Source organism: Lasiosphaeria miniovina (assembly GCF_030549165.1).
Source record: "Lasiosphaeria miniovina strain SMH2392-1A chromosome Unknown B0T26scaffold_2, whole genome shotgun sequence".
Classification (NCBI taxonomy): domain Eukaryota; kingdom Fungi; phylum Ascomycota; class Sordariomycetes; order Sordariales; family Lasiosphaeriaceae; genus Lasiosphaeria; species Lasiosphaeria miniovina.
In genome coordinates, this window is record NW_026848221.1 from 1,432,388 (window position 1) to 1,454,527 (window position 22,140).

The 22,140-nt window shown below is 53.7% G+C and overlaps 6 protein-coding genes and 1 non-coding gene across 7 annotated transcripts; 2 read left to right on the forward strand and 5 right to left on the reverse strand.

Annotated features, from left to right (window-relative positions):
• Positions 1 to 1,477: 1,477 nt before the first annotated feature.
• Positions 1,478 to 3,448, reverse strand: B0T26DRAFT_638042 (major facilitator superfamily domain-containing protein; the record flags this gene model as incomplete). Its single annotated transcript, XM_060436988.1, has 4 exons — positions 1,478 to 2,003; positions 2,116 to 2,628; positions 2,737 to 2,879; positions 2,969 to 3,448. The coding sequence occupies 4 exons, from the start codon at positions 3,446 to 3,448 to the stop codon at positions 1,478 to 1,480; spliced, it is 1,662 nt and encodes a 553-aa protein (XP_060299984.1).
• A 2,426-nt stretch (positions 3,449 to 5,874) lies between these two features.
• B0T26DRAFT_671839 (POT family-domain-containing protein) lies at positions 5,875 to 7,855 on the forward strand (the record flags this gene model as incomplete). Its single annotated transcript, XM_060439383.1, has 3 exons — positions 5,875 to 6,928; positions 6,999 to 7,079; positions 7,149 to 7,855. 3 exons carry the CDS (start codon positions 5,875 to 5,877, stop codon positions 7,853 to 7,855), a joined length of 1,842 nt encoding a protein of 613 aa, XP_060299985.1.
• Positions 7,856 to 8,925: 1,070 nt separating this feature from the next.
• Positions 8,926 to 9,025, reverse strand: B0T26DRAFT_t80. The gene has a single exon. It is a non-coding gene; the product is annotated as a tRNA-Ser (tRNA).
• A 3,742-nt stretch (positions 9,026 to 12,767) lies between these two features.
• B0T26DRAFT_118392 (uncharacterized protein) lies at positions 12,768 to 14,407 on the reverse strand. The gene is made up of 2 exons (XM_060433314.1): positions 14,405 to 14,407; positions 12,768 to 14,081 (listed from the first exon to the last, which is right to left on the reverse strand). Exon 2 carries the CDS (start codon positions 13,909 to 13,911, stop codon positions 12,862 to 12,864), a length of 1,050 nt encoding a protein of 349 aa, XP_060299986.1. The 5' UTR covers positions 13,912 to 14,081; positions 14,405 to 14,407; the 3' UTR covers positions 12,768 to 12,861.
• Positions 14,408 to 17,202: 2,795 nt separating this feature from the next.
• On the forward strand, positions 17,203 to 18,377 carry B0T26DRAFT_846469 (mitochondrial ribosomal protein subunit L20-domain-containing protein; the record flags this gene model as incomplete). Its single annotated transcript, XM_060447594.1, has 2 exons — positions 17,203 to 17,966; positions 18,042 to 18,377. The coding sequence occupies exons 1-2, from the start codon at positions 17,523 to 17,525 to the stop codon at positions 18,375 to 18,377; spliced, it is 780 nt and encodes a 259-aa protein (XP_060299987.1). The 5' UTR covers positions 17,203 to 17,522.
• A 42-nt stretch (positions 18,378 to 18,419) lies between these two features.
• Positions 18,420 to 18,957, reverse strand: B0T26DRAFT_118431 (uncharacterized protein). The gene has a single exon (XM_060433315.1). The coding sequence runs from the start codon at positions 18,833 to 18,835 to the stop codon at positions 18,461 to 18,463; it is 375 nt and encodes a 124-aa protein (XP_060299988.1). The 5' UTR covers positions 18,836 to 18,957; the 3' UTR covers positions 18,420 to 18,460.
• Positions 18,958 to 19,619: 662 nt separating this feature from the next.
• On the reverse strand, positions 19,620 to 21,241 carry B0T26DRAFT_615043 (uncharacterized protein; the record flags this gene model as incomplete). The annotated part of the gene is made up of 5 exons (XM_060435968.1): positions 19,620 to 19,879; positions 19,982 to 20,262; positions 20,352 to 20,584; positions 20,680 to 20,980; positions 21,159 to 21,241. Coding segments are annotated over 5 exons (1,158 nt in total), but the record flags the coding sequence as incomplete, so codon positions are not given.
• Positions 21,242 to 22,140: the final 899 nt, after the last annotated feature.

The window sequence follows — 22,140 nt, forward strand, 5'->3', positions numbered from 1 at the left end:
AAATACCTCCTCGCCGTCAATTGTTGGATTTTCGAGCCAACAATAAAAACAGGAGCAAGCTTTCTCGTTGATATACCTACCTTTACCTAGCAGTCTAGTTGGCGATCTGCCGCCTTGACGGGCCGCTCAAACTGCGTTAGAGTTTCCACCCCCTTCTCCGCCGCTACCATCATCAGCTCTCAGCACTCGGGTCCTTGACGTTAACCAAGAGCTTAGACCTAAGCCGGGGGAGGGGTGCGTAATCTGCACGAATCAAGGTTTTGCTGGCTGCTCGCTTGCGAACAAAACCGGTAGGTGCGCAGCCTACGGAATTTATTTATTCGTCAACTCTATCGAAGACCGAACATCTAAATTTCGTTTTCTTATGTCCTAGGCAATGGGAGATAGAGGAGGGGGCTTCGCGCCGACCTCTACCCTTCTCTCTCTTCCTCTCACACACACATGCGGACTGCTAGACATCGAGAGAGATGGATGGTACTTTTCCCAATCCATATCCAAGGGATATGTACCTACCTAACCAGTCCAAGCAAGGCCCCTATCCTGTCAATCCCAAGTTTTCCAGCGTGACAACGGACAGTGCGTGCGTATACTATGAACATACACGCACGGCCAAAATACCACAGCTAGCACCCGGGCATATTCGTGCTGGTGAATTATCGCACAAGTGTATATGTTTCTGCGTATAACATTTAGCCGTTGTCGAACAGTGTAGATGGATGGGTGTCTACACGTGTGTGCAGGTTGGAAGAAGAATGCCCAACATTTATCTGCCTCTTAGTCTCGTGTCAACACACACACACTCTTTCCTACATACGATCACGAAGGAATAGATATACACCTATCTAGTACTTGCCCACCTTACCTTACCGTACCTATCTATCTTACCCCTATCCCTGCCTGCCTGTGAGCGAAGACGTGAGGCTCGGTAGCCAGTCGCCCTCTTTATGGCAAAAGGATATTAATAAAAGTGTCCGAGCACAAGCACAAGCACAGCGCTACTCCTCCCGCCACTCTCTCTTCAAAGCACAGATATATCCGGAGCACCTACACATCTATGCTTGAACCCCTTTTCTCCAAATGTGAAGCCCCTCCCTGCTGCCGCCCTTCTCGTCGTCCATCCAACAAACTTGAACTCGGACACTGCCGCGATAATCTTAGATCTTATACGCGTCAGCCTTCTCGCGGCGTTTGTGTTACCTTGATCTAGCCATGCACCCCATTTAGATAGCATCAGCTTGTTGGCGTTGGATGACGCACGCTGATATTCATCTTGCCCCCTGTCACCAAGGCAACACTTCTCTACTTCAATATTGGAGGTTTAAGACCTTCGGGGAAAACTATTCTGGACGGCCTCCAGCCACTGCGGTTTAGGTCCATGGCGAACATAGTATCACATGGCCAAGCTACGCAGTTCACAGCTGAGCCACTATCAAACTATTGCAATACGCGTGTTGTTACTAGCCTAGCCTTTGAGTGATTACACCCCGGTTTCTTCCTCCCCCTTCCCTTCCTCCGCTTTCCCTTCCCCGAGCTCCTTGCTCGTGATGGCGTGGTCGGCGGCTCTCTTGACCCTGCGCTTCGCGTCCACCCTGTCGCGCCATCCCTTGCCCCAGCGGATGGTGGCGAGGGTCGACGCGGCGGCGGCGACGAGGAAGAGGGCGCTGACGGTCGAGAACCAGCCGACGCCGATGGCGCGGACGGCCGGCAGCACGCAGGCCGTGGCGGCGCACGCGAATGAGTACCGCACAAAGTAGTTGCCCGCAATCACCTCGGCGCTTCGCCCTTGCATAACGTCAAGGCAATACGTGTTGAGGCACGTGAAGCAGAACATCTGCGACACGCCCTGCAGGAACAGCGTCACCACCGCCAGCGGAATCCCGCCCACGTTCTCTTCCACCCCCCATCCGTAGATCAGCACGCACACGGGTATCGCGATGCCCAAAAAGGGCACCGCCGCACGCAACCGGTCTTCGGGCACGCGCACACCATTGCGGCAAGCAATCCTAGCGGCATCTTGTTAGACTCCGTATGCCCGGTTCGTTCTTTGTAGGTGCAAGGTAGCCAGGCAAAAAGAGGCTGTCAGAGGATATTTTTAAATGAAAGCAGACCACCCACCACTTCTTAACAGTGTGATCAGCCCACCTCCCGCCAACCGTAGTTCCAACGAGATAGCCGAACCCGGGGGCGAGATAGAAGAGGCCACCTTGCATGGGTGTCTCCAGCCCGAACCGCGGGTTTAGCACGTAGCGGATGGGCGTGAGTAGCGAGTACATGTTCCAGATAGCCGCCGACGAGGCGATGCTGGCTACGGCGAGGTTCGGGTACGAGATCAGGAGAGCCAGCACCCGCCCAGGGTTGACCATGCTCCAGAGCACGACTGCCCGTTTCCGCGGCCCGAGACCAACCAGGTGGTCGCTCTTGCGCTGGTGGATCGTCTCGGGCAGAAGCGCTGTGAACGTGCCCGCTGCCGCGACACCGGCCAGGCCAGCCTGCAGCCAGAAGATGACGCGCCACGACGTGTACGTCACGATGATGCCCCCGACAAAGGGCCCAAAGGCGGGCCCGATGAGGGTTCCGGACATGAACCAGCCCAGCGCTGTAGCACGCTCCGTAGGCCGGTAGATGTCGCTGTTCCGACATGTGAGTTTCGCATATTGAAATATAGAAGGCAATCTATGCTTCTCTGCCCCTCTCCACCTGGTAGATAATGGAATAGTAAACTCGTTCTCAGCTCACCCTATGCATGCCGACCCGACGAGGATGAAGGCCGTCCCTTGAAAGGCCGTCAAGATTCTGAAAATAAAGAAAGCGACCAGGTTGGGCGCCAGGGCTGTGCCGATGCTGCAGCCGCAAAATAAGACGGCAGAGATCTGGTTTATCTGAAGCGTGAAAGGGGGTTTTGGTCCATTGTCAGCCTCGCTTGGTTCTGTCACTAATAAGAAGGTCCTCTCTGGCTGTGGCTTCTCACCCTTCTCCGCCCGTATACCTCGCTCATGGGCCCCCAAATAATGGGCGAGATGCCCATCATGAGCAAGTAGACGGCGTTGACGACGTTGATGATGGATCCATCGGTGCTGTACTCGGCGGCCACCTCGGGGGTGGCGGCCAGCACCGACGTGCTCGAGATGGGCGACAGAAAGGCACAGAATGACAGCAGCGCCACGATGATGGCTTTGCGGTGGGGCGGGAACTTGTCGTAGATGGCGTCGGGCACCTCGAAGAAGGAGCTGTAGTGCTCTACCGGGTTGCCCTGGCCCAGTGACACGTGTGCCGGCTCCCGGTCGCTGTCTCCGCGTCTCTCTTCGTTGATTGAGTCGTGTTCCAGGTCGGACGAGCCAGTCCAGATGCCAGTGGCTTGGGATTCTTCATGTTTCCGATCCTGTTCCTGTCGTCTTCGCTGGTCTAGTCGGTCTAGACCGACCTCTTCCTCTTCCAGCTCTGCATTCATAGTCACAATCGGAGCAGCTTGGCCGTCGTCCTTGGCAGAGCGGATAGCCATTGCTTTCTTGCTATGTAGGGATAAGCTCAGATAGGGGGCATGGGTGGTTTCCAAGGCTTGGCGAAGCTGATGCCGGGGCTCTAGTTATCATGACCGAGGAGAGTCGACGATGTGGTCACGCTGGTTGGTGCAAGCGGATGGGAACAATTTCCTGCCTGGACTAACTTGCGAGGATATACCCTCCCTGCCAGTGACAACGCCAGCAGCATGGCTCCGGCGCCGCTTTGCGGAGGCCGGGCGAATGATAGCCGAGGCATAGTAACAGAAAGCAGGGAAGGCGGCGCTTGAGTCGAAAGGGGGAAAGGGGCAAGCAGCCGAGGAAGGCGACAGCACCTTAAATCGACCGTTTACCCCATCTTTGCACGTCTTCCCCGGAGACAAGGCCTTCTTTTGTTTTATGTCCGGAAGCTAGGCGGCGCCTTGCATGGCGGTTCGGATAATGCACCCATTTTGCAGTCATGCGTGTCGGGAATTGGGAATCGTGGGGAAAAGGGGGAGGATGGCACGTAAACCTTCTTCTTTTATGCAAAGATTTTGAGTTAATTAGTCTCCCCAGTACTTCAGCATGCGAAAATTGATTACAAGAGTCTGTCAATGGTTTTGGCTCTGCCCTGGCTATGGTGGTAAATATTGTAGGTACAGCAGGCTCTTGCTCATTCTGCTCCGATACTTGCCTAGTGCCTTTCCTAGATTGACAGGAGCTGCTTCGATGGCGGTGGCGGTCGGGTACTGTACCGGCTGACCATCAACAGCCAACCTGGAAGAAGCACCCAAGGTAAGAACGACAGAAGTGCCGGCCCCAGATGGAAGGGAGGAATTACCAATTCCCCGAGAAGCGGGAAAGAAGTTTCGTTTTTTGTTTCCGTCTCCGCAGCCAAGGTGGGGTGCAGCTTCCTCGCACTCGAGATTCGACAGTCAATGGTTCAGATTCTCCCCGAGATCGCAGTGGTCGAGTGGAAATCACTGCTCGGTGGGGCAAAGTTTCTTCTGTCTTTCGCAGCCCCATCTCAGCTCGTCAAGATCTGCCCAGGCACAAAGTTTGGTGCCAGATTTCATTTTACTATTGTCCAGGTGCCTTGGTGCCCTATCGCACCGAAATTTACTGGCCATTGCGAGCATCAGTCAACTTCCAGGTTGGGAGTCACAACTTTCATTGTGCGCAATGCTCGTATGCGGTGCGAGAAGCTTGCTCGACAGGTATTTACCCAATTTCTATCTATGCAACGCTTGCCTACCTGTTTGCTCGAGATTAGGGGAAGTCATGCACTGATGGAGTTCCATGGGAATACCCCCACCCCTCGGCTCTTCATGAAGTTCTCGACATCTTCTAGTGCCTCGAGCTAGACTCAAACTAAGAATCTTCAAACTAAATCCAGAGCCGAGCCGAAGGGTGCGGGCACTTGTCGCCGTTATGCGGCTCCTCGGTAGTCACCATCTTGTCAGCATAGTCCCGGCTCGGCATCCTTGGCAAGAATCTCAGAGCAACCGCCAACGGCTTTGCTCTGGCTCTACCGGGCACGCCATGCAGGCCCAGATCGATCTAGGTACGGACGGCACTTAACCTGCTGTTTAGTCCCAAGAAGAGACCCAGCAATACATAAACAAGTGGAATGGGTGTGATCCTTGAAAGCCCCTGGCCCCGGCTTGGCTTCCCCAGTCACTCATACCCGGCAAAGACAGTGGCTGACCTCGGTGAGAAATAACATGTCTATGCAAGCAGTGTGTTTCTTGCTTACAATTTGGCGGGTATCGCACACGCAATAGTCCGAGCCCAATCTCTTCTTCTGTTGTCGACGCGTCTTGCTAAGTGTGAGACTGCCTTTCTCTGCCTGCAGACCCGAGTGCTCATCAGCCACGTTGATAATATGCTATGCTGGGCTGAGTGGATGGAGGCTCTAGGTAAACGTGGGCGTCTAGGTAGCAGCCCAAAAGCATGCCCGGTTCATCAGCTCCATTCACCACGGTGAGGAGTCGGTCTCCAGGGAACTAGCCAGCCCCGTCTCCGGCAGCATCTGATTAACTTCCGGCCATCGGAAACCTTATCACCGTTTCCATTGTCCTGCAGGGAAGGCTGGTTTTCTGCCAGGGCGCAGATGGTGGATTTCAAGAATGCTGTGGAGCCAAGCGTGGCCGCAGCTTAGACATGTTCCATTATTTATACATGTCGCACTCTCTCCGCGCTACTCATTCCCAAGACAAGCCACAACAGAGAACCGTTTTCCTCCATCGACTAGACCACCGGCTTTCGTGGCACTTGCCAGGCGGGGAACTTTTCCAAGATCGATCCCTAGGTCCACAAATCCCCAGATCCCCAGATCACTGTTCCCTAGGCCGAAGCCAGATAATCGACTATCTGCCTATGCCATTCGCCCACCATGGCTGAGGATCTAACGACCCTCGACCCTGGCGTCGACTTTGTGAAGGGCGAGGTTTCTGCGGCACCGGCTCTGTCGCCAGCTCCCTCGTACGAGAAGACGGACCTCAGTCTCGATGGCAGACCCCCCACAGACGAGGAGCTGCTGACTCTGCGGCGCGTCTCCGAGAAGATCCCGTGGAGCATCTACTCGATTGCCTTTGTCGAAGCAGTTGAGCGTTTCTCATACTATGGAACCACGGCCTGCTTCACCAACTTCATCCAGCACGCCCTTCCCATAGGGTCGACGACAGGTGCTGATGGAGGCGGCGGCCAGGCTGGTGCCCTCGGTCTGGGCCAGCGCACCGCCACTGCCTTGACCACGTTCAACTCTTTCTGGCAGTACACAATGCCTCTGTTCGGTGCCTATGTCGCCGACAACTACCTCGGCCGTTTCAAGACGATTGCGTTTGCGCTGGCCATCGATCTCGTCGGCCACGTCGTTCTCGTCATCTCCGCCATCCCCCCCGTCATCAAGAACCCCAATGGATCCATGGCCGCCTTCATCATCGGCATCATCACCATGGGTTTCGGCACTGGTGGCTTCAAGCCCAACGTTAACCCTCTAATTGTCGAGCAGCTTGAAATGGATGTCATGACTGTCAAGACCCTCAAGACGGGCGAGAGGGTCATCGTCGACCCTGCCGTCACGGCTTCTAGAGTTTATGACTACTTCTATATGTTCATCAATATCGGCGCCCTGTGCGGTCAGATCGGCATGGTCTATTGCGAGCATTATGTTGGCTTCTGGTTGTCGTTCCTGCTCCCCACAGCCATGCTTTGCTTCTGCCCGCTTGTCATGATGTACGGCCGCAAGCGCTACAAGCGTGTCGAGCCTCAGGGGTCTGTCTTGGGCAAGGCGTTCAAGCTGTTCGGCATTGCCAACAAGGGCCGCTGGTCTATCAACCCCGTCAAGACGTACAGACAACTGCACGACGGCACTTTCTGGGAATCGGTCAAGCCGTCCAAGTTCGACGCGGCTTCCAAGCCAAAGTGGATGGACTTCAACGATGCCTGTAAGTGGCCCTCTACGGCTCCGCCCACGCGGCTCTTTGACTCGGCATTGACTAACGCGTGTATATTTAGGGGTCGATGAGGTCTCTCGAGGTTTCAGCGCATGCGCCGTCTTCATGTGGTATCCTCTCTACTGGCTCTGTTACAATCAGAGTATGTATTGCCCTCACCTTTCTCTCGCAGCGCTGTGCTAGAATATTAACCCATTTCTCTCATCTATAGTCAACAACAACTTGATCTCGCAGGCCTCCACGATGCGTCTGGCCGGAGTCCCGAACGACGTGCTGACGAATCTGAACCCGTTCTCTCTCATCATCCTGATCCCGGTGCTTGACACTTTTGTGTACCCAGCAATTCGCAAACTGCGGCTTAACTTCACCCCCATCAAGCGCATTGCCGCGGGCTACTTTGTCGCCGCAGGAGCCATGGTCTGGGCCATCGTTATTCAGTACTATATCTACAAGAAAAGCGACTGCGGCTCGCACGCTTCGGACTGCCCCAACGTCGACCTCATCGTCTGGGCCCAGACAGGCTCGTACGTGCTCATCGCGCTCTCCGAGGTGCTCGCCTCAATCACCAGTCTCGAGTACGCGCATTCCAAGGCGCCCGCGAACCTGCGCTCCGTCGTCCAGTCTATCTGTCTCTTCATGAACGCCATCTCCAGCGCACTGGGCTTCGCGCTCGTGCCCCTCGCCGAGGACCCCTATCTGATCTGGAACTACGGCGTCGTGGCGGTTGCGGCTACTATAGGCGGCATTTTGTTCTACCTGCAGTTCCGCGGCCTCGACAAGGAGGAGGACCGCCTGAACCTGCTCCCCAAGGGCACCTTCAAGCCTAACGAGGACCAAGTCAACAACGGCCTCGAGGACGGCGGTGTCGCACCGACACCGGTGACGACAGGCTTTGAGAAGAGCGAGATGAGTATCTGAGGTGTTTCGAGTCACTAAACTCCGTGTATTTCTTCATTCTTCTTCGGGCTGTATATATATTTTGGGAAACCGGTTTATACGTAATGTCTCGGTCAGTCGGGTAATCATGTTTGGGAATACTGTATAATTAGTATATGTCACAATATTGGGATTATTGAGCAAGAAAGATCTAGAAGCTGCTATGTGATTCTTCGCCACCAGCTTTTGCCACTATTCATAACTATAAAAAAGAGACTTTTGGCCCTGCCAAAGGAAACAAGAGATTAGACCTTTTCAGACAATTCAAGCCTTACCTCCCTGCATCAAATGCTTCATTTCCGTTGCCCTATGAATGCGCGTGACAGTATACCAAGGGAGACGGCGGCGCAGTTGCCTGCTGGTCAATTGCGGCGCTTCTTTGCCAGATGTGTGCTGAGAACAATGGGCTGAGTGCTTGCCGCTTATAGTAGAAAAAGAAGAGATTATCAATAGTGGCCATCCTAACTAATTACATCCCTCTGACCATATTCCTGTCTAACAGCCATCCATCCAGCACAAAGCTGACTGCTTTAAGCCTGCTTGGCTGTTCTGATTTCTTTTCCGATATCTTTTGAAAATGCTCGATCCTAGGCGCACTGGCGCATTTCTTGTCTAAGATGAGCTTAGACGGGGCACAATTCTTGTGCCGTGAGAGGGAAGAGGATGCGGCATTAGGGTGAAGGAGATGGTGATGATATGTCTTCTATTTGGGGGTTTTGATTTTACTGTTAGGGGGCGAGAGCAAAGGAAAAAAATGAAGTTGAAGAAGAAGAAAAAAGTATGGAGTAGATATGAAATACGAGGCCGGTGAACGACGATCGCATCGCAACTCGGTCGAATGCATATTTGGTGGTTACCTACCATATTGTGGAAGGAAAAGGGTGCCACCATGTTGGTGTAGTTGCAGCCGCGAAACGACCCCCATGATACCCACGGTAGGTGTTGCAGCCTGGCCAAAAAAAGACGCGGCGACCATAAGAGGCGGCACTCTAAATCTCTAGCAAGCCAAAAGTCACAAAAAGATATTTTCGAGAAAAGATGCAAAAATGTAACGACACAAACAAGATTCGAACTTGCGCGGGCGAACCCAACAGATGGCCCTGAATATTGAGTTATTCAAGTCTGTCTCCTTAACCACTCGGACATTGTGTCTTTTTTGGTGTTGTTGTGGAACTAACACGGGAATCTAGTAAGTATAGTCTCATACTACGCGCTCCGCTGCTAGTTACGTACTAATTAGTGGGGTTTTAGAGTTTGCGGAGTGGAATTTAATCATAGTGTTTCGCAAACGGATTCTAGACCTTCCAATCGGAAGCCGCTTTTCGCTTGTATGCTCAGTTTATGAGGGGAAGGGCGGGGGGTTTGTTCTCGAGTTTTCCGCCTACACTGCGTGTATTCTTGGCATTTGAAGGGATGCAATCCTTACTTCGTACGTGAAGGTTTATCTCGAGTATCGCAGGGTCTTAGATTTAACTTCGGGAAACGACGAATTCTAAATAGATTCTAGAAAAGCCGACCCAACAACGAAATCGCCCATCAACGAAATTGACCCACACCATGCCCACACCCACCCTACGGGCGCAAATTATCCATTTCTACACAAAATAACTAGCAAAAAAAAAATACTCAATCCTCTTCTTCAGCCTCTCTATATTGCTCAAGGCCACGGGCGATTATTTCCCGGGCCTCTTCGACTGCATGTGGCTGCGCAGGTGCCCGGGCCGCTCTTCTTCGTTTGTGGGGCATTTGACTAGCTTTTTGGGCCTTGTCAATTTCCTCAATGCGTGCAAATTTGTCATTTCCATCTTCGTATACCCTCTTACGCGTGCGAGGCTTTGAAGCCTCTAATTCGGTCGTTAGATGCGTAATTTGTGCCTTCAAAGAAGCGATCTCGGTATTCTTCAGATCCAGGGACCTCCCGACCTTAGTAAACAATACCCTCACACGCCTGTGAGCCGGACTGAGGGCATTCCGAATGCTGTCCTGGTATTTCCGAATATCCTGACTTCCTTTTGGTGTTTTGAATGCCCTGTCTTCGTCATGCAGGTCCTCCTATGGTGGTGTGGAAGGCCGGGCAGGGAGGGCATCTTCCTGGATGACTGCCTCCGGGTCATCTAGTACGCGGGCCGGGTTGTACGGCTAAATGCCCGTATTCCGGATGCCGGAGAGTATATTGCGGGCACTCATACCCTGGGCCGAGGCATCTCTGTAGCAAAAAAGGAACCGTTGCTTGTTGATAGGTGCCGACGATGTGAAGCCCGCTAGAGCCTTGATGTTTTGCCTGAAGTAGTTCTTCAAAGGTGAAAAGACAGAGCGATCGAGAGGCTGCGTCTTGTGCGATGTATGTGAGGGTAAAAAGACAAGCTGAACCTTGTTTTTCCATGCCGTCAACATGAATTATTCGTTCATGTGGCTGGAATGTTCGTCAAGGATCAATATACGCCATTCGCCCGGCGTTTTGGGCTCGGTTTGGATCAGGTAGACCTCTCTGAGCCACCGCGAGGCGATTTGGGCGTTGCTCCAGCCTGTAGTTGAGTAATCATACTTCCATTCCGGGAATTTGTCCTCTAGCTTGAAGTTATCCGGAAAGTGTTGTCCTTGTAGACTGGCCCCGGTAAATATGACCACGGGCTTCAAACGAACGCCCTCTGCAGTGCCGCATTCGATAATTGAGACCCGGGTAGTTGCATCAGAGCTTTTTACGTGGGTCCGCTTTGTCAGGGAGCTTCCGATGACCTCTCTGGCCTGGGTCTCAAGCTCCTGCATGCCGTGCTCATCCATGTTGGCGATGTTGGCAGCAATAGCCCTTTTATCCTTGATCTGGAAGGCCAGGCGCTTGTAGAAACCTTCGTAAGCCTCACGAGTAGAGCCCTTAACGCGAGACGATTCCAACAAGGCCGAATTCCTCATCTTTACCGCAGGGTTGCGGCGTAGGAAGCGATCCACATATCGCTCGCCAACGGTCTTTTTCGTGCCGGCCTCATTGAGTATAGCTTGAGCGAATCTCTGCACCTGACGACGGCTAGGAGCGCGCCCTGCAGCTTCCTCATTAAGGCACCAGTTGGCTAGGAAGCTTTCCTGCGCATCGGAGAGGTTTCTTTCGGCTTGTTTACTTTTGGCACGATTTTCTGCCCCATGGATGCGTTTGCAGAGGGTGGAGGCAGGGATGCCATGCAACTTAGCGGCGTCTTTCTGTGAGGCGCCCTGCTCAACAGCAAGTATTGCAGCTTGAATGAGCTGCTCACGGCGGTTCGATATGGCTTATTTTGAAGCAATTCGGGCTTGAATTAATGAAGTTGTGGTGTTTTGAAGTTGGAGGGCGGGAAATTAGATGACAGGGGCAGAGATTTCGTTGTGGGGCGATTTCTTTGTTGGGTCGCCACGTCTAATAGTAATTACTCAATTTCTCATCTTAGTAGATTTATTCTTCGCTTTGACGGTGGCATCTCGTCGCCTGCATTCAGTGTCGTCTTTGAGCCGTAGGAAATTTCAATATCTTGTCTACTCGGACTTCTTTACCAGAGTTCCGCTCGTTATTATCTTCGTCTCCGACTCATGTAAATGTCCAACTTACATCAATCCTGGGTGTATTTTCCGTGTCTAATTTAGACCTTGACTGGATTTAACCTCATTCCTTCTTTATTAAGTGAGGTGCTACAGAAGGAATTCATCATCGATTTGACAAATCCCATACAATTAGCTAGAAAGATTGTGGTTTATATTGATAAAAACGGGCACAAGACATATATACATACGACGTAGATCAAATACCTTACTTATAGGCGCCATTCATCAGAGGCGCCCGTTGAAATAACGAACTTGGCCACCACCGCATCCCCTCATCTCAAGGAAAGGGTCTCTGACTATCTCCCTACCACCCAACCATCAATTACGGCAATGAGATATCAATTGCAAGTACAAGTAACAGCGGGGGAAAGCAATGCACCTTATCATACGTTTCAAATCTCATCAAGATTGGCCGTGAACACTACCCCTACACGAACCATCAACAACCATGCCTCACACCCGCTGGGTTCAAACAGACAATTACCACAAACCCCGGAAAAGGATCAAGGAAATACCTAATTAGAAAGTTAGACGGCAGCTACGTAGGTAGGTACCTAGATAAACTACCTTGCTCACCACACAATCACGTACATTGTGAACTGGTCAAGCTGACTGGTTTCTCTCATTGTCTCACTCTCGATCTCTCCGCTCACATGTTTCTCCAGAACAGAAGCTGAAAAACGGTACAAATAAAACAGACAGACAGACAAACCGAATCTCTTAGTCTTCCACCGACACGAAGAGGACGGAGCACCAGATTCATATACCAATTACACCACCTTGAAAAAGTAGAACATAAAAGAAATTGATAAAAAGCCCCTAGCCGCAAAAAAACCTCGTTTCTTTCATCCCTCTCGTCTTTGTTTTGTTTTTTTCTACACACATCATTTAACATTCGTACCTGGTAGTGCGAGCAATGTGAGTATGACAGTATGTAACATGTATACGTCCAGCAGCGCCAGTTCCAGCACAAAGTTATCGGAGAGCAAGAACGAAAAGATAAAGTAATGAGGGACACATAATCGGGGGGAAAGGGCGAAATGAAATAAAAGGTGAATAGAAAAAAAAGGTATGGTCGTTAGAAACGAAGAAAAAGTAAACCAGCGTACAAAAAGAAAACCAATACTCCATCCGGTCCCTCACCCCCCTCTTCCCCTCCAGAGAAGCGAATATTCTGCCTCTCACCTGCCGTCCATTCCAAAGGGAGATAACGAAAACAAAAGCACCAAACATCAGCAAGAAAGTAGCCAGCAGCTAGGTATCATGGTTCCCATCCGAAAGTCTTTCCCCAAAAAAGTCGTAAAAAAGAAAAGGAAAAAAAAGCGGAAAATAAAAGCGTCCTATATATTCGGCCGCCACCGGGCAAGCCCGGCCCTGCTCCCCGATGTTCGCTCCTACCCGTATCCGGACCTACCGCCGTCTCAAATCGGGCTGGTCGGGAAACTTCGTACGCCGCCAAGATCGCCGCTGCCTGTCCTTCTCAGGGCCTCGGACATGGTCTCGATGGAAAGCTCGCCCGTGACCGTGGGTCCGATGCTGGTGGGGCTGCCGAGGGGTTTCCGGCTGGGCGACATCTCGAGGCCCTTGACGGAGCCCGACTTGCTCGTTGGGGGGCTGGTGCCAGGGCCGCCAGCGGACGACACGGGCGAGCGAATGGGGCTTGGTGAGCGGTTCGTGATGCCGACCGATGCTAGGCTCGTGAGGCCGGCCATGTGGATGCTGTCGCGGGAGCCCGCGCCGAGGCCGTTTCCGGCCGTGTGCTGGTGCTCTGCCTGTACTACGTCGGCAAACGAGATGAAGCTCAGCCGTCGTATGTCGGTTGTGTCCAGGTTGCCGTAGTTGGAGGCGCTGTCGGCAACCGTGCGGTCAGCGTCTGAGGAGAAGGCTGCGAGCTCGTCGGCCCAACTCGGTTCGAGCAGGCCTGAGCCGGAGCCCATGCCAATGCCGGACATTCCCATAGCGGCGGGCTGGTGCGAGGCGTGTGTGATGATCTCGACGCTGTCAGGGTCTAGATGGCTGTCTGTGATAGCCTCGGACGAAGCGTCGAGCACAGGCGGGATGTAGTTCTCGGTTTGGATGTGCGAGGGAATCGCGGGCGAATTTGGAATCACCACAGCGCTCTCTTGCACGTCGCGCTCAAAGATCTGGCTGCCAGCGGGAGACGCTAGGCGGGGCGACGACGGGAAACCACGGCCGGGCGAGGTCGGCATGGAGCGAACAGGCGACGTGGCGGTCCTTTTTGCCGTAGCGATGTCCTTGGGCGTGGCTCCAGTCTTAGTGGCGGACTTGGTGGTCTCGTCCGTCTTCTTCTTGCCGAAGCCGAATAGGCCGCGCTTCTTGCCCTTCTTTTCCTCGCCGTCGGGCACCGCTCTTGGGGTTATGTCACCACCGACGACTTCCGACTCGAACGGTTCTGCCAATCTGGGGATTGGCTGGCCGCTTTGCAGCGGCGTTCCGCTTGCTAGACTCATGGCGGGTAGATGTAGGGATGTCTCTGGAAGTTGGGGAGGAAAGACGAGGAACGGCTTATTGAGTCGGGCTGGGCTGGAATCGAGTCGCAAGTCTCAAGTTTCTCAGCTCAGGTAGGTTGGTAAGGTATGTGTTGAGGCTCGCTCTTTGGCTGTCCACAAGTCGGATCGATCTAGAACCTAGAAGGTGGCGCGAGGGGTGGTCAGCGGGATGCCATCGCGGAATACGGGGCCGCTCGCTAGTCGCTACTACAAAACATCCAGCTTCAATCTCGGCTGAGAGCAATAGCGGAGGGGGGTAAAGCAAAACGTTTCTCTCGCAACAAAAAAAAAGGCTGCGTGACCTGTGGGCCGGCTCCCCGATTCGCCGCGAGTATATCGATCGTAAAGTAGCCTGCGTCTCGGGGGACCAATAACCAGGAGGGCATGCACCACACGTTGAAAGTTTGCACGGTAATACATACCTGTTCTTGGGCGCGGAGCTGGCCTAACTGACCCAACTAAGGTGGTGCGACTGCAGACTGGCAAGCTCCCGTCTCTGAAACCGACACCAACAAGTTCTGATTCCGGATCCAAGGTTGGGTTCCAAGGGTTCTCAAAGGTTTCTTGACTGGCTGGCTGGCTGTCTGTCTGCCCCGAGGCGTCCCGTTCCCAGATTGTCCGGGCGGGCCCAATGCAACCCCGTGAACCCGTGCTGCAATTGCTTGTTTTGTTTCAATATGAGAAAACTAGCGTTTGGCGGGTGAGCGGCAGGCAGCGGAGACGGATGGGGCGGCCGTATAGAGACGAAAATGGAGACGGACGGCTCTGGCTTTGTTCTCGAGGTCGGTGTTTTGCTTTGCTTTGGCGACAGGACGGGCCGGCAGGGAATGACGACGATGCTTCAGCACATTCCAAGTCAAAAAAGAGGGGTGGACAGTGTGAGAGCGCTAGGACGGGCAGTTTTCGGTTTCAAGACGTAATTGGTAATTGAGCGGTCACACGAAAAGGCCGCCAAGATTCGGCCTAATTCAGGAAGGTGCCGGGTGGTTTATCGTGGGGTAGTTCAAGCTGTCCTTTCCGGTGTGTGCTGTCTGTGTTAGTTTTGGGCCTATTTTGGATCCGAGTCCGAGGCAGTGCCAGTTTGTTTGACCAGGTGTGCGGTTTTGTTCGGACTCGAAACTCGAAGCCTTTTTATGTTTCTGCACACTCACCGTTCCCCTTCCTTCAACGGCGAACATGGACTTCCAGGGACAGGGCTGCGTCTGTGGCTTGCCGGCTGTGCCTTGGCCGCAGGGCAAAGCCAGGGGAAGAAGGAGCTACTCGTCCTTGTCTTTGTTCAAGCAGGTTAGGTAAGGGTACCCACTCCGTATCCCCTTGGGTATTCCTTCCAAGATGACACTGCAGTCCGTCTGACTGTTCAAATCTTATTTTACACGTACACGTACACGATGTTAGTGCGGTCATATATCTATTAGCGGTATACGTTCCTCTGGCATGGTCTGATGGACCCGATGACAGGACAGCCCAGCTCCGGAGGATGGAGAGGGGTTGCCGATTGGCCCGATCAAGACTTGTCGCATAAACCATAGCAATCAACGCCGTCTTGCCTGGCCTCACCTGACCTTTTTGATGTGGCTCCAAAACACATTCTACGTTGTTGGACGGGTACGGAATACATGCAGTCCAATCTTCCACCTCAATACTCCGTATTAGACAGCCAACAAGTTGCAACCATGGCCCAGAGAGCTGCCCGCGGCCACTGCATCGCGGGCGTGGAACTTGCAACGGATTCTACAGTTGGCCAACTCAGCCGTCGCAGGCCGCGGTCCCTGAGACCTGCCCAAGGTAGGTTACTTGCCTTACATCCATTCCCCCTGACTGCGCCCTGCCTGGGGATGCCATGGGATGCCACACTGGAACTCGGCCAAGGCACACTGGCAAACACCCCACTTCCCCCACCACCTGCAGATACCGACAATATTCTTCCGTTCCATAAGCATTCCGTGGTATCCATGGTTTGGGGCTTTGGAAATCCTAACAGGCAAACTGTAGAAATCTTTTCCCGTTTGTTACCTCAATTATCACTAGGTATACGTGTATGACAGCTATGGAACACAAGTTGAAGTTCCTCTTTAGAACGTCGGCATTTCCAAGTTATAACTTCCTGTTCGTTGGTAACGCCCCGCGCCGGGCGCACGCCAACCCACGCAGCCTGAATTCCCTACACTATGTTTCGTAGGTCAGCCCACCGGCATCTCATCCAAGGGACCAAGGAGGGGGTTGGAAATGGCGCCGGCGCGCTGCCCCTTGCGATTAGAAATAGGAGGTGATGTGCCTGATGCATGCCACACCATGCCATGCCATGCACTGACCCAACTTACGTCACGCGGCAAGGCACCGATGCGCTGAAAGGACACATTCAACACTCATCATTACCTTCACAGCCCTGAACCACTGAGCTACGGGCCGATCGTGTTACCACTCAGCATTCAGGTTCTCATCAGTGATGAATCGCGAGAACTGCATACCGAACAATACGGGTGTCATATTTTCTGCACAGTGAGTGATTCTATTATTCAAATATATATATATATATATCGCAAACGACCGCCACTTCCTGAACCAGCCTCGCGGCGAGAGTTGAGTCAGACCAACGGCTTAGACGCCTATTATTCTTAGATATAGGCAGGTAGGCAGGCAGCATGGCTGGCGGGCGTTCCGCTAAGCATTCAGCTGACCCTGTTGATTTGTGTCGAGTGTCCGTACGGAGTTCGGGATATGTACGACAGCTTACGTACCCTCATGCTGTCACTTGGGAGAATAGCGCACGGAAAGAAGAAGGATGCCATGCGCGCCAAATAACCTTTTTACTTTTGACTCCGTTTTGGGATCTGAGCCGGTAAGAGATATTCGAGTCTGGTCTTTACCTAGTACTCTATTTCTCATGTGCGAGTACTGTACGTACTGAAATGAGGAGAGTGAGGTTGGAAGGCCAAGTTGGGTTCTACTTAATTTTTTTCTTCACTGAGAGAATGGGGATTTTAATGCTGAAATATATGGATATCCGAGACAGTGGACTTGCAGGATATCAATATAATCCATATAATATATTCCATACCTTTTAAACTACTATTCGTCTGCCGAGCTCGTCGTCCGTCAATGTCAGCGCCGCCGAAGCTGCAGAAAGGTGGGGCGGGAGCTCCGGTAGCTCAGCAGTTGGGCTGATTGCTGATTAGCCAATGTCCCCTGTAAACCCCGTTCCTTCCCGGGAGGGTAACTGTCGGCTCACGTGATGCGTACACTAGTGCGTAGCTGTGGAGGGAGAAAAGTTCAATTGCGGGATTGGCCTTCGCGACAGCTCGACGAAGCGTGAAGGAGGTGGCGGTCTGCATCTTGGGAAAAAGTTCACGGGCCCTGTCATCAATTGCTTCTGTATCTGCCCCTGCCATTGTCCTCGACGGGCCGGGCTTCGGGTTTTATTTTATTCTTCTAGTCAACTTTAATGTGGCGTCTGGGGCTATCGACAGTCGCCCGTCGCCCTTTTCCATCGACTCCGTCCTCGCCCCGATCGCCTCAATCTCGAGAGGCCTATTCCTATTTATCGCCGCCCCCATCGTCCCCCTACACACAAAATGGAGGCTCACCTCGTAAGGAGACCGGTGGCTAGCTGCTGCTGCCGTCTTCTTCAGTCGGCGGCATCGGCGGCACCGGCGAGCGGCAGCGGCATGCAGCAGCTGATTTCCGCCTCAAAGAGGCTGACCATTACTGCCTCTCCGGCCGCTGCTCCTGGAGGAGCTCGCTTCAAATCCTCGACATCACGAACAAAACGTGCGCTCAACGTCCCGCCCGAGCCGTCCTTCGCCAAGCGGCAGGACAAGACGACAGGCATAATCTTCAACCCGCCGTCGTCGAGCCCATCCGTCTTCAACACGCCCTTCAAGTTCCTGCCCAAAAGTGACCCTCGCCGCCGCGCGAACCTCCCCTCGCTCTTTACCTCGTCCACCACAACCAAGTTTGGCCCGACCACTGGCCTCGCCGGCCCATCCAGCATCACGATCGGCAACCCGCCCGAGAGCGTGCCGCCTCTCTACCACGGCGGCATGAAGTCGTACAAGTTCCAGAAGCCGCAGCCGAATCCCCTAGGTATTAAGGACGACCCAACCCTGCCGCCCGCGGTCGATCCCGCCGCCGATATTGCTAGGTACCGCACCGAGAAGCTCGCCGTTACGCCCGAAATGGTCGCCGAGATTCGCCGCCTGCGCGTGGAGGACCCATGGACCAACTCTGGCGTCGCCATGGCCCAACGCTTCAACGTCTCGCATAGCTTCATCCGCTACGCCACAAGGGGCATACGCGTGCAGAAGGAGTACTACGACGACTTGAAAAAGTGGAAAGAGGACAAGCAAGCCCGCTGGGGCCCTCGCCGCCGCCAAGCCCGCGAGGACCGTGCCAGGCGTCTCGGCATGTTGTTCCGCGGCGAGTTATAGGCAGCTCCCTCCCCCCGCCCTGTCGCGGAGAGAGACGACTTCTGCTATTTGTCCTGCCCTTTTCCTGCCATACCCCGTGTCAGTCAATTGGGGGACACCGACTTGGCCATGAGATAAGCATGCTCCATGCTACGGCAGCTGTGGCCCTTGAGACCAGGTTGCCCGCGGTCATGTGTCTGCGCAGCACAATCAGCCAGCCAGAGGGAGCAGAAGGTCACTGATAAGACGCCCGACTTGCAAGCTGGGCACGGAGGCAAGGCTGCTACATGGTGGCCTTCAGGAAATGAAGAGGTAAGAGGAGACGGCGAGGCCTCTGTACGATTACCTAAAGAGGGACTCACGCGAATCTCTTGGGTGTTAGATAAGAGGGTAGCAAGCATAGAAGCGGGCGGGTTGGTTTGGGAAAGGGGGCCGGCTATATATAGAGGCACTTGTACAAAAAAGAAGGAAACCGGCATTTGCCCGTTTTAACTCGGAGAAACGCTACCTTCTGTTCTATATCATGTATATTTCATCACCATGCATTCTACCCGCTCTCTCTATCCCCAGGCTTCTTCTCTTGTATATATCCTTTCGTAAAGTAGCTGTCTGGGAGAGGCATCTCTTGCAATCCATGTACAAAATCTTGCTGTCTCGTCAGTATCAGAGGGATCCATCCTGTACCCACTTTTAGTGTGTGCGTGGTGATGGGTGAAAGCCATTTCACTTTCGTGTGACAGATCTAACTGTGTAAGTCACTCCTGGGGCAGAGCCCCCTTGAGTAGACGAAATAATATAATAAGGGATTGATATCAAAGGGATCAATATTAAAGGAATCAATATCAAAGGAATCAATATTAAAGGGACCAATATTAAATGGATCAATATTAAATGGATCAATATTAAATTGATCAATATTAACGTGACACAATGTTTGCGAGGACTTAAGAAGGAAGCAAGTATAGATATATACCTCCTATTGCTATAGTACAGTGCTAATGCCTTATAACACCGAGGTTTAGGTAAGGTGGCTAACCCAAATCGGATGTTACAAAAGTCAGCGTCAACCTTCATTCAATGTGAGCATGTGTATGTGTAACACCGAAATCCTACCTTACTGACTTTGTTGGAAATTCCAGAGACGCTCGCCGCGGTATGTCAAAGTTCATCGCTCGTTGTCACCAGAGCCTCGCGTTCCTGAAAGCCAGTCCCTGCTATTTACCTGTCTCGTGTTGCTGTTACGCTCTCGGTTATTTAATCTCTCCCTTTCCCACGAGCCTTGGACGCCTCGTAGTCCTTCTTGCCGGGAATGACGCGCAAACACCAGCCACACCAGCTCCGCAGCTCGCCACGAATCTCGCGGCCCAGCTTCTCGCCGCGGACGCGCTCATCGTCGAACTCGGGCACGCACGCGCCAATCTTGACCATCCGGACTAGCTTCTTCTTCACGACGCCGCCGATGCCCTCGATCTCGTGCCGCTCGTACCCCGGACCCAGCAGCGTGGGGCTCGGCGTTCTGCCATCTCCGCTGTCGAGCCCAGTGCGATGATGGTAAGTGACGCGGTGGTTCTTCAGGGCTGGGCTCCTGCTGCCGCCGACGCTGCTGCTGCTACCCGCGCCGGCACTAATGCTACTAGCGCTGCTACTGCTGATGCTGCCACTGCTGCTCGCGTGGCTGTCTATAGGTTCGAGGCTAAGCCCCCGGTTGTCGCTCTCGCCGGGCGCCTCGGACTGCTGCAGTTCCATCTCGCGCGCGTCCTCGGCATCACAGTCTGTCACGACTTCACGCTCGCGACCGCCACAGCACTCCTCCTCGCGGCCGCAAATAACGCCGCGGTCTCCTTCGCCAATGCCAGTCCCAAGCCCGCCGAGCGATTCTGTGTACTGATAGCGCCATCTCCAGATGCTACACAGGAAAGGTTAGGAGGTCTCAAAGCCGCGCTTCGACGACACTACAGACAGCAAAGCAGAAAACAAGAGGGTGGGTCGGCTCACTTATTGTAGTCACCATCACTGGTGCGAATAGACTTTCCGCATGGCTGGCACAGCCACACACCATCAGAAGAACATTTGCAGATGGCACGCTCCATATAATCCGAGGCGAGTGAGAACTCGGGCCTGAGCTGGGGTTTGACGAGCAACCCAAGCGGTGCCTTGGTGCACGGCACACAGAGACGTCGATGTCTATCCCGTAGGATGATGGGCGCCGGAGGCTTGACGGCGCAATTCTATGCCAGAGCGAAACCCCGGACGGTTAGTTTTCCCTTGTCCCCAAGACTACATGCTGGGGTCGAGGACAGTCAGGGAGCAAGGACCAACTCACCCGGCAGATAACAGTACCGCACCGTCGACACTCGGCCACCATATCCCGAGCGCACTGGCCGGCCTTGGGGGTGTCCTTGAAGCGGAAGACGTCCTCGATCATGTAAAACCAGTTGCTGGCCCTGGCGCGGTACCGCAGCGCCTCGTTGGGGTCAACTGGGAGGTGCTCGCGCGAGCAGTGCAGGGTCGATACCAGCAACGGCTTACGATACTGGAGCAGCCCTGCACGTATCTGCCGACATGTCCGCGACAGGTTGTCGAGCGTGTTTAGGTCTAGCGACGCGGCTACGGACTTGACGATGCTGTTGCGCGAGGGGCGGGGAGAGATGAGAAGCCAGTCAGTCAGTAGCTTCCCTCCTGATTTCTTCCACTGTGGGACAAGGCGAGTCTCGAAAAGCCATGCTAGGTAGGTAGACAGGTAGAAGCATGCTGGAGACAGGGAAGGTGAAGGGGGGGCGGGTCTAAGAGGGCGCGGCCTACGGATAGCACCCCAAAGCCTGCGTCATGGAGTTCTGGTTCGGATTCTCCCTGACGACGGGCTCGTGAGCCTCGTCGCGTTGCTTTTCTTGTTCCTGTTCCCGGTCCCGCTCGCCCTGATCTTCTGGCGGCTGCTGCTGCTGCAGCAACAGTGGCTGGAGCCCGCCCGTCACGGCATTGCTGCCATTGCCGATGCCAATCGCATTGCCATTGGCCATGGCCCACAACGGAGGCTGCTCGACATCCGGGGCGTCCAAGTCGAAAAGCACGGCCATAACGGAAGAGATGCACGGGCGGATATGTGAAGTGGAAGTGGTGGTGACGTCGAGGGCAATACAGGGACAATAGACCTCGACAGCTCAAGAAGGCAGGCGGGGTACGAATGAACACGGAAGTGGCCAGAAACGTAGACAAAGGACGACGGACTCGGCAGAAGAAGAGGGTTATAACATGGAAGAGGCTAAAAAGAAACCAAAGCAGCAGCACGGGGGGCGCATCGTCATAAGGCGCTGTCTGACATGGCCTGATACCGTTTGACGTCGAGGGTTGTAAGTTGTACAAGGTGGAGGATGGACACTGGATTCCGGCCGGGATACGGAGTAGGTTGGGGCTCTTTGCTGCATGCGAAACCTCCCACGCTCTCGGGCGGCGCGGGGGGATCTGTTACGGGCTGCATTCATCAGTGCGTGCTGCTGCCAATGCCGGCCAACTGCAGCCCGCTACAGAAAATTGTTCCGGGGGCTGCTCTTTCCCCCTTTCAGTACCATCTAAACAGAGGATGAGGCAGAACGTCAAAAGAAAATTGCAGCAGAATACGGCAATGGCTTCGTACTTTTTAACTCCTGTGATTCGCATTGACATTTGCATAGGGTTACTGTGCAATACTTGCTCGATGCTCCGATGTTGCGCGACCTTGAGAGGTGTCGCTCTCCGCGTCGTACCTTCTTCCCCACAACCGCTTTAGTGGGCATGTGACATTCCAAAT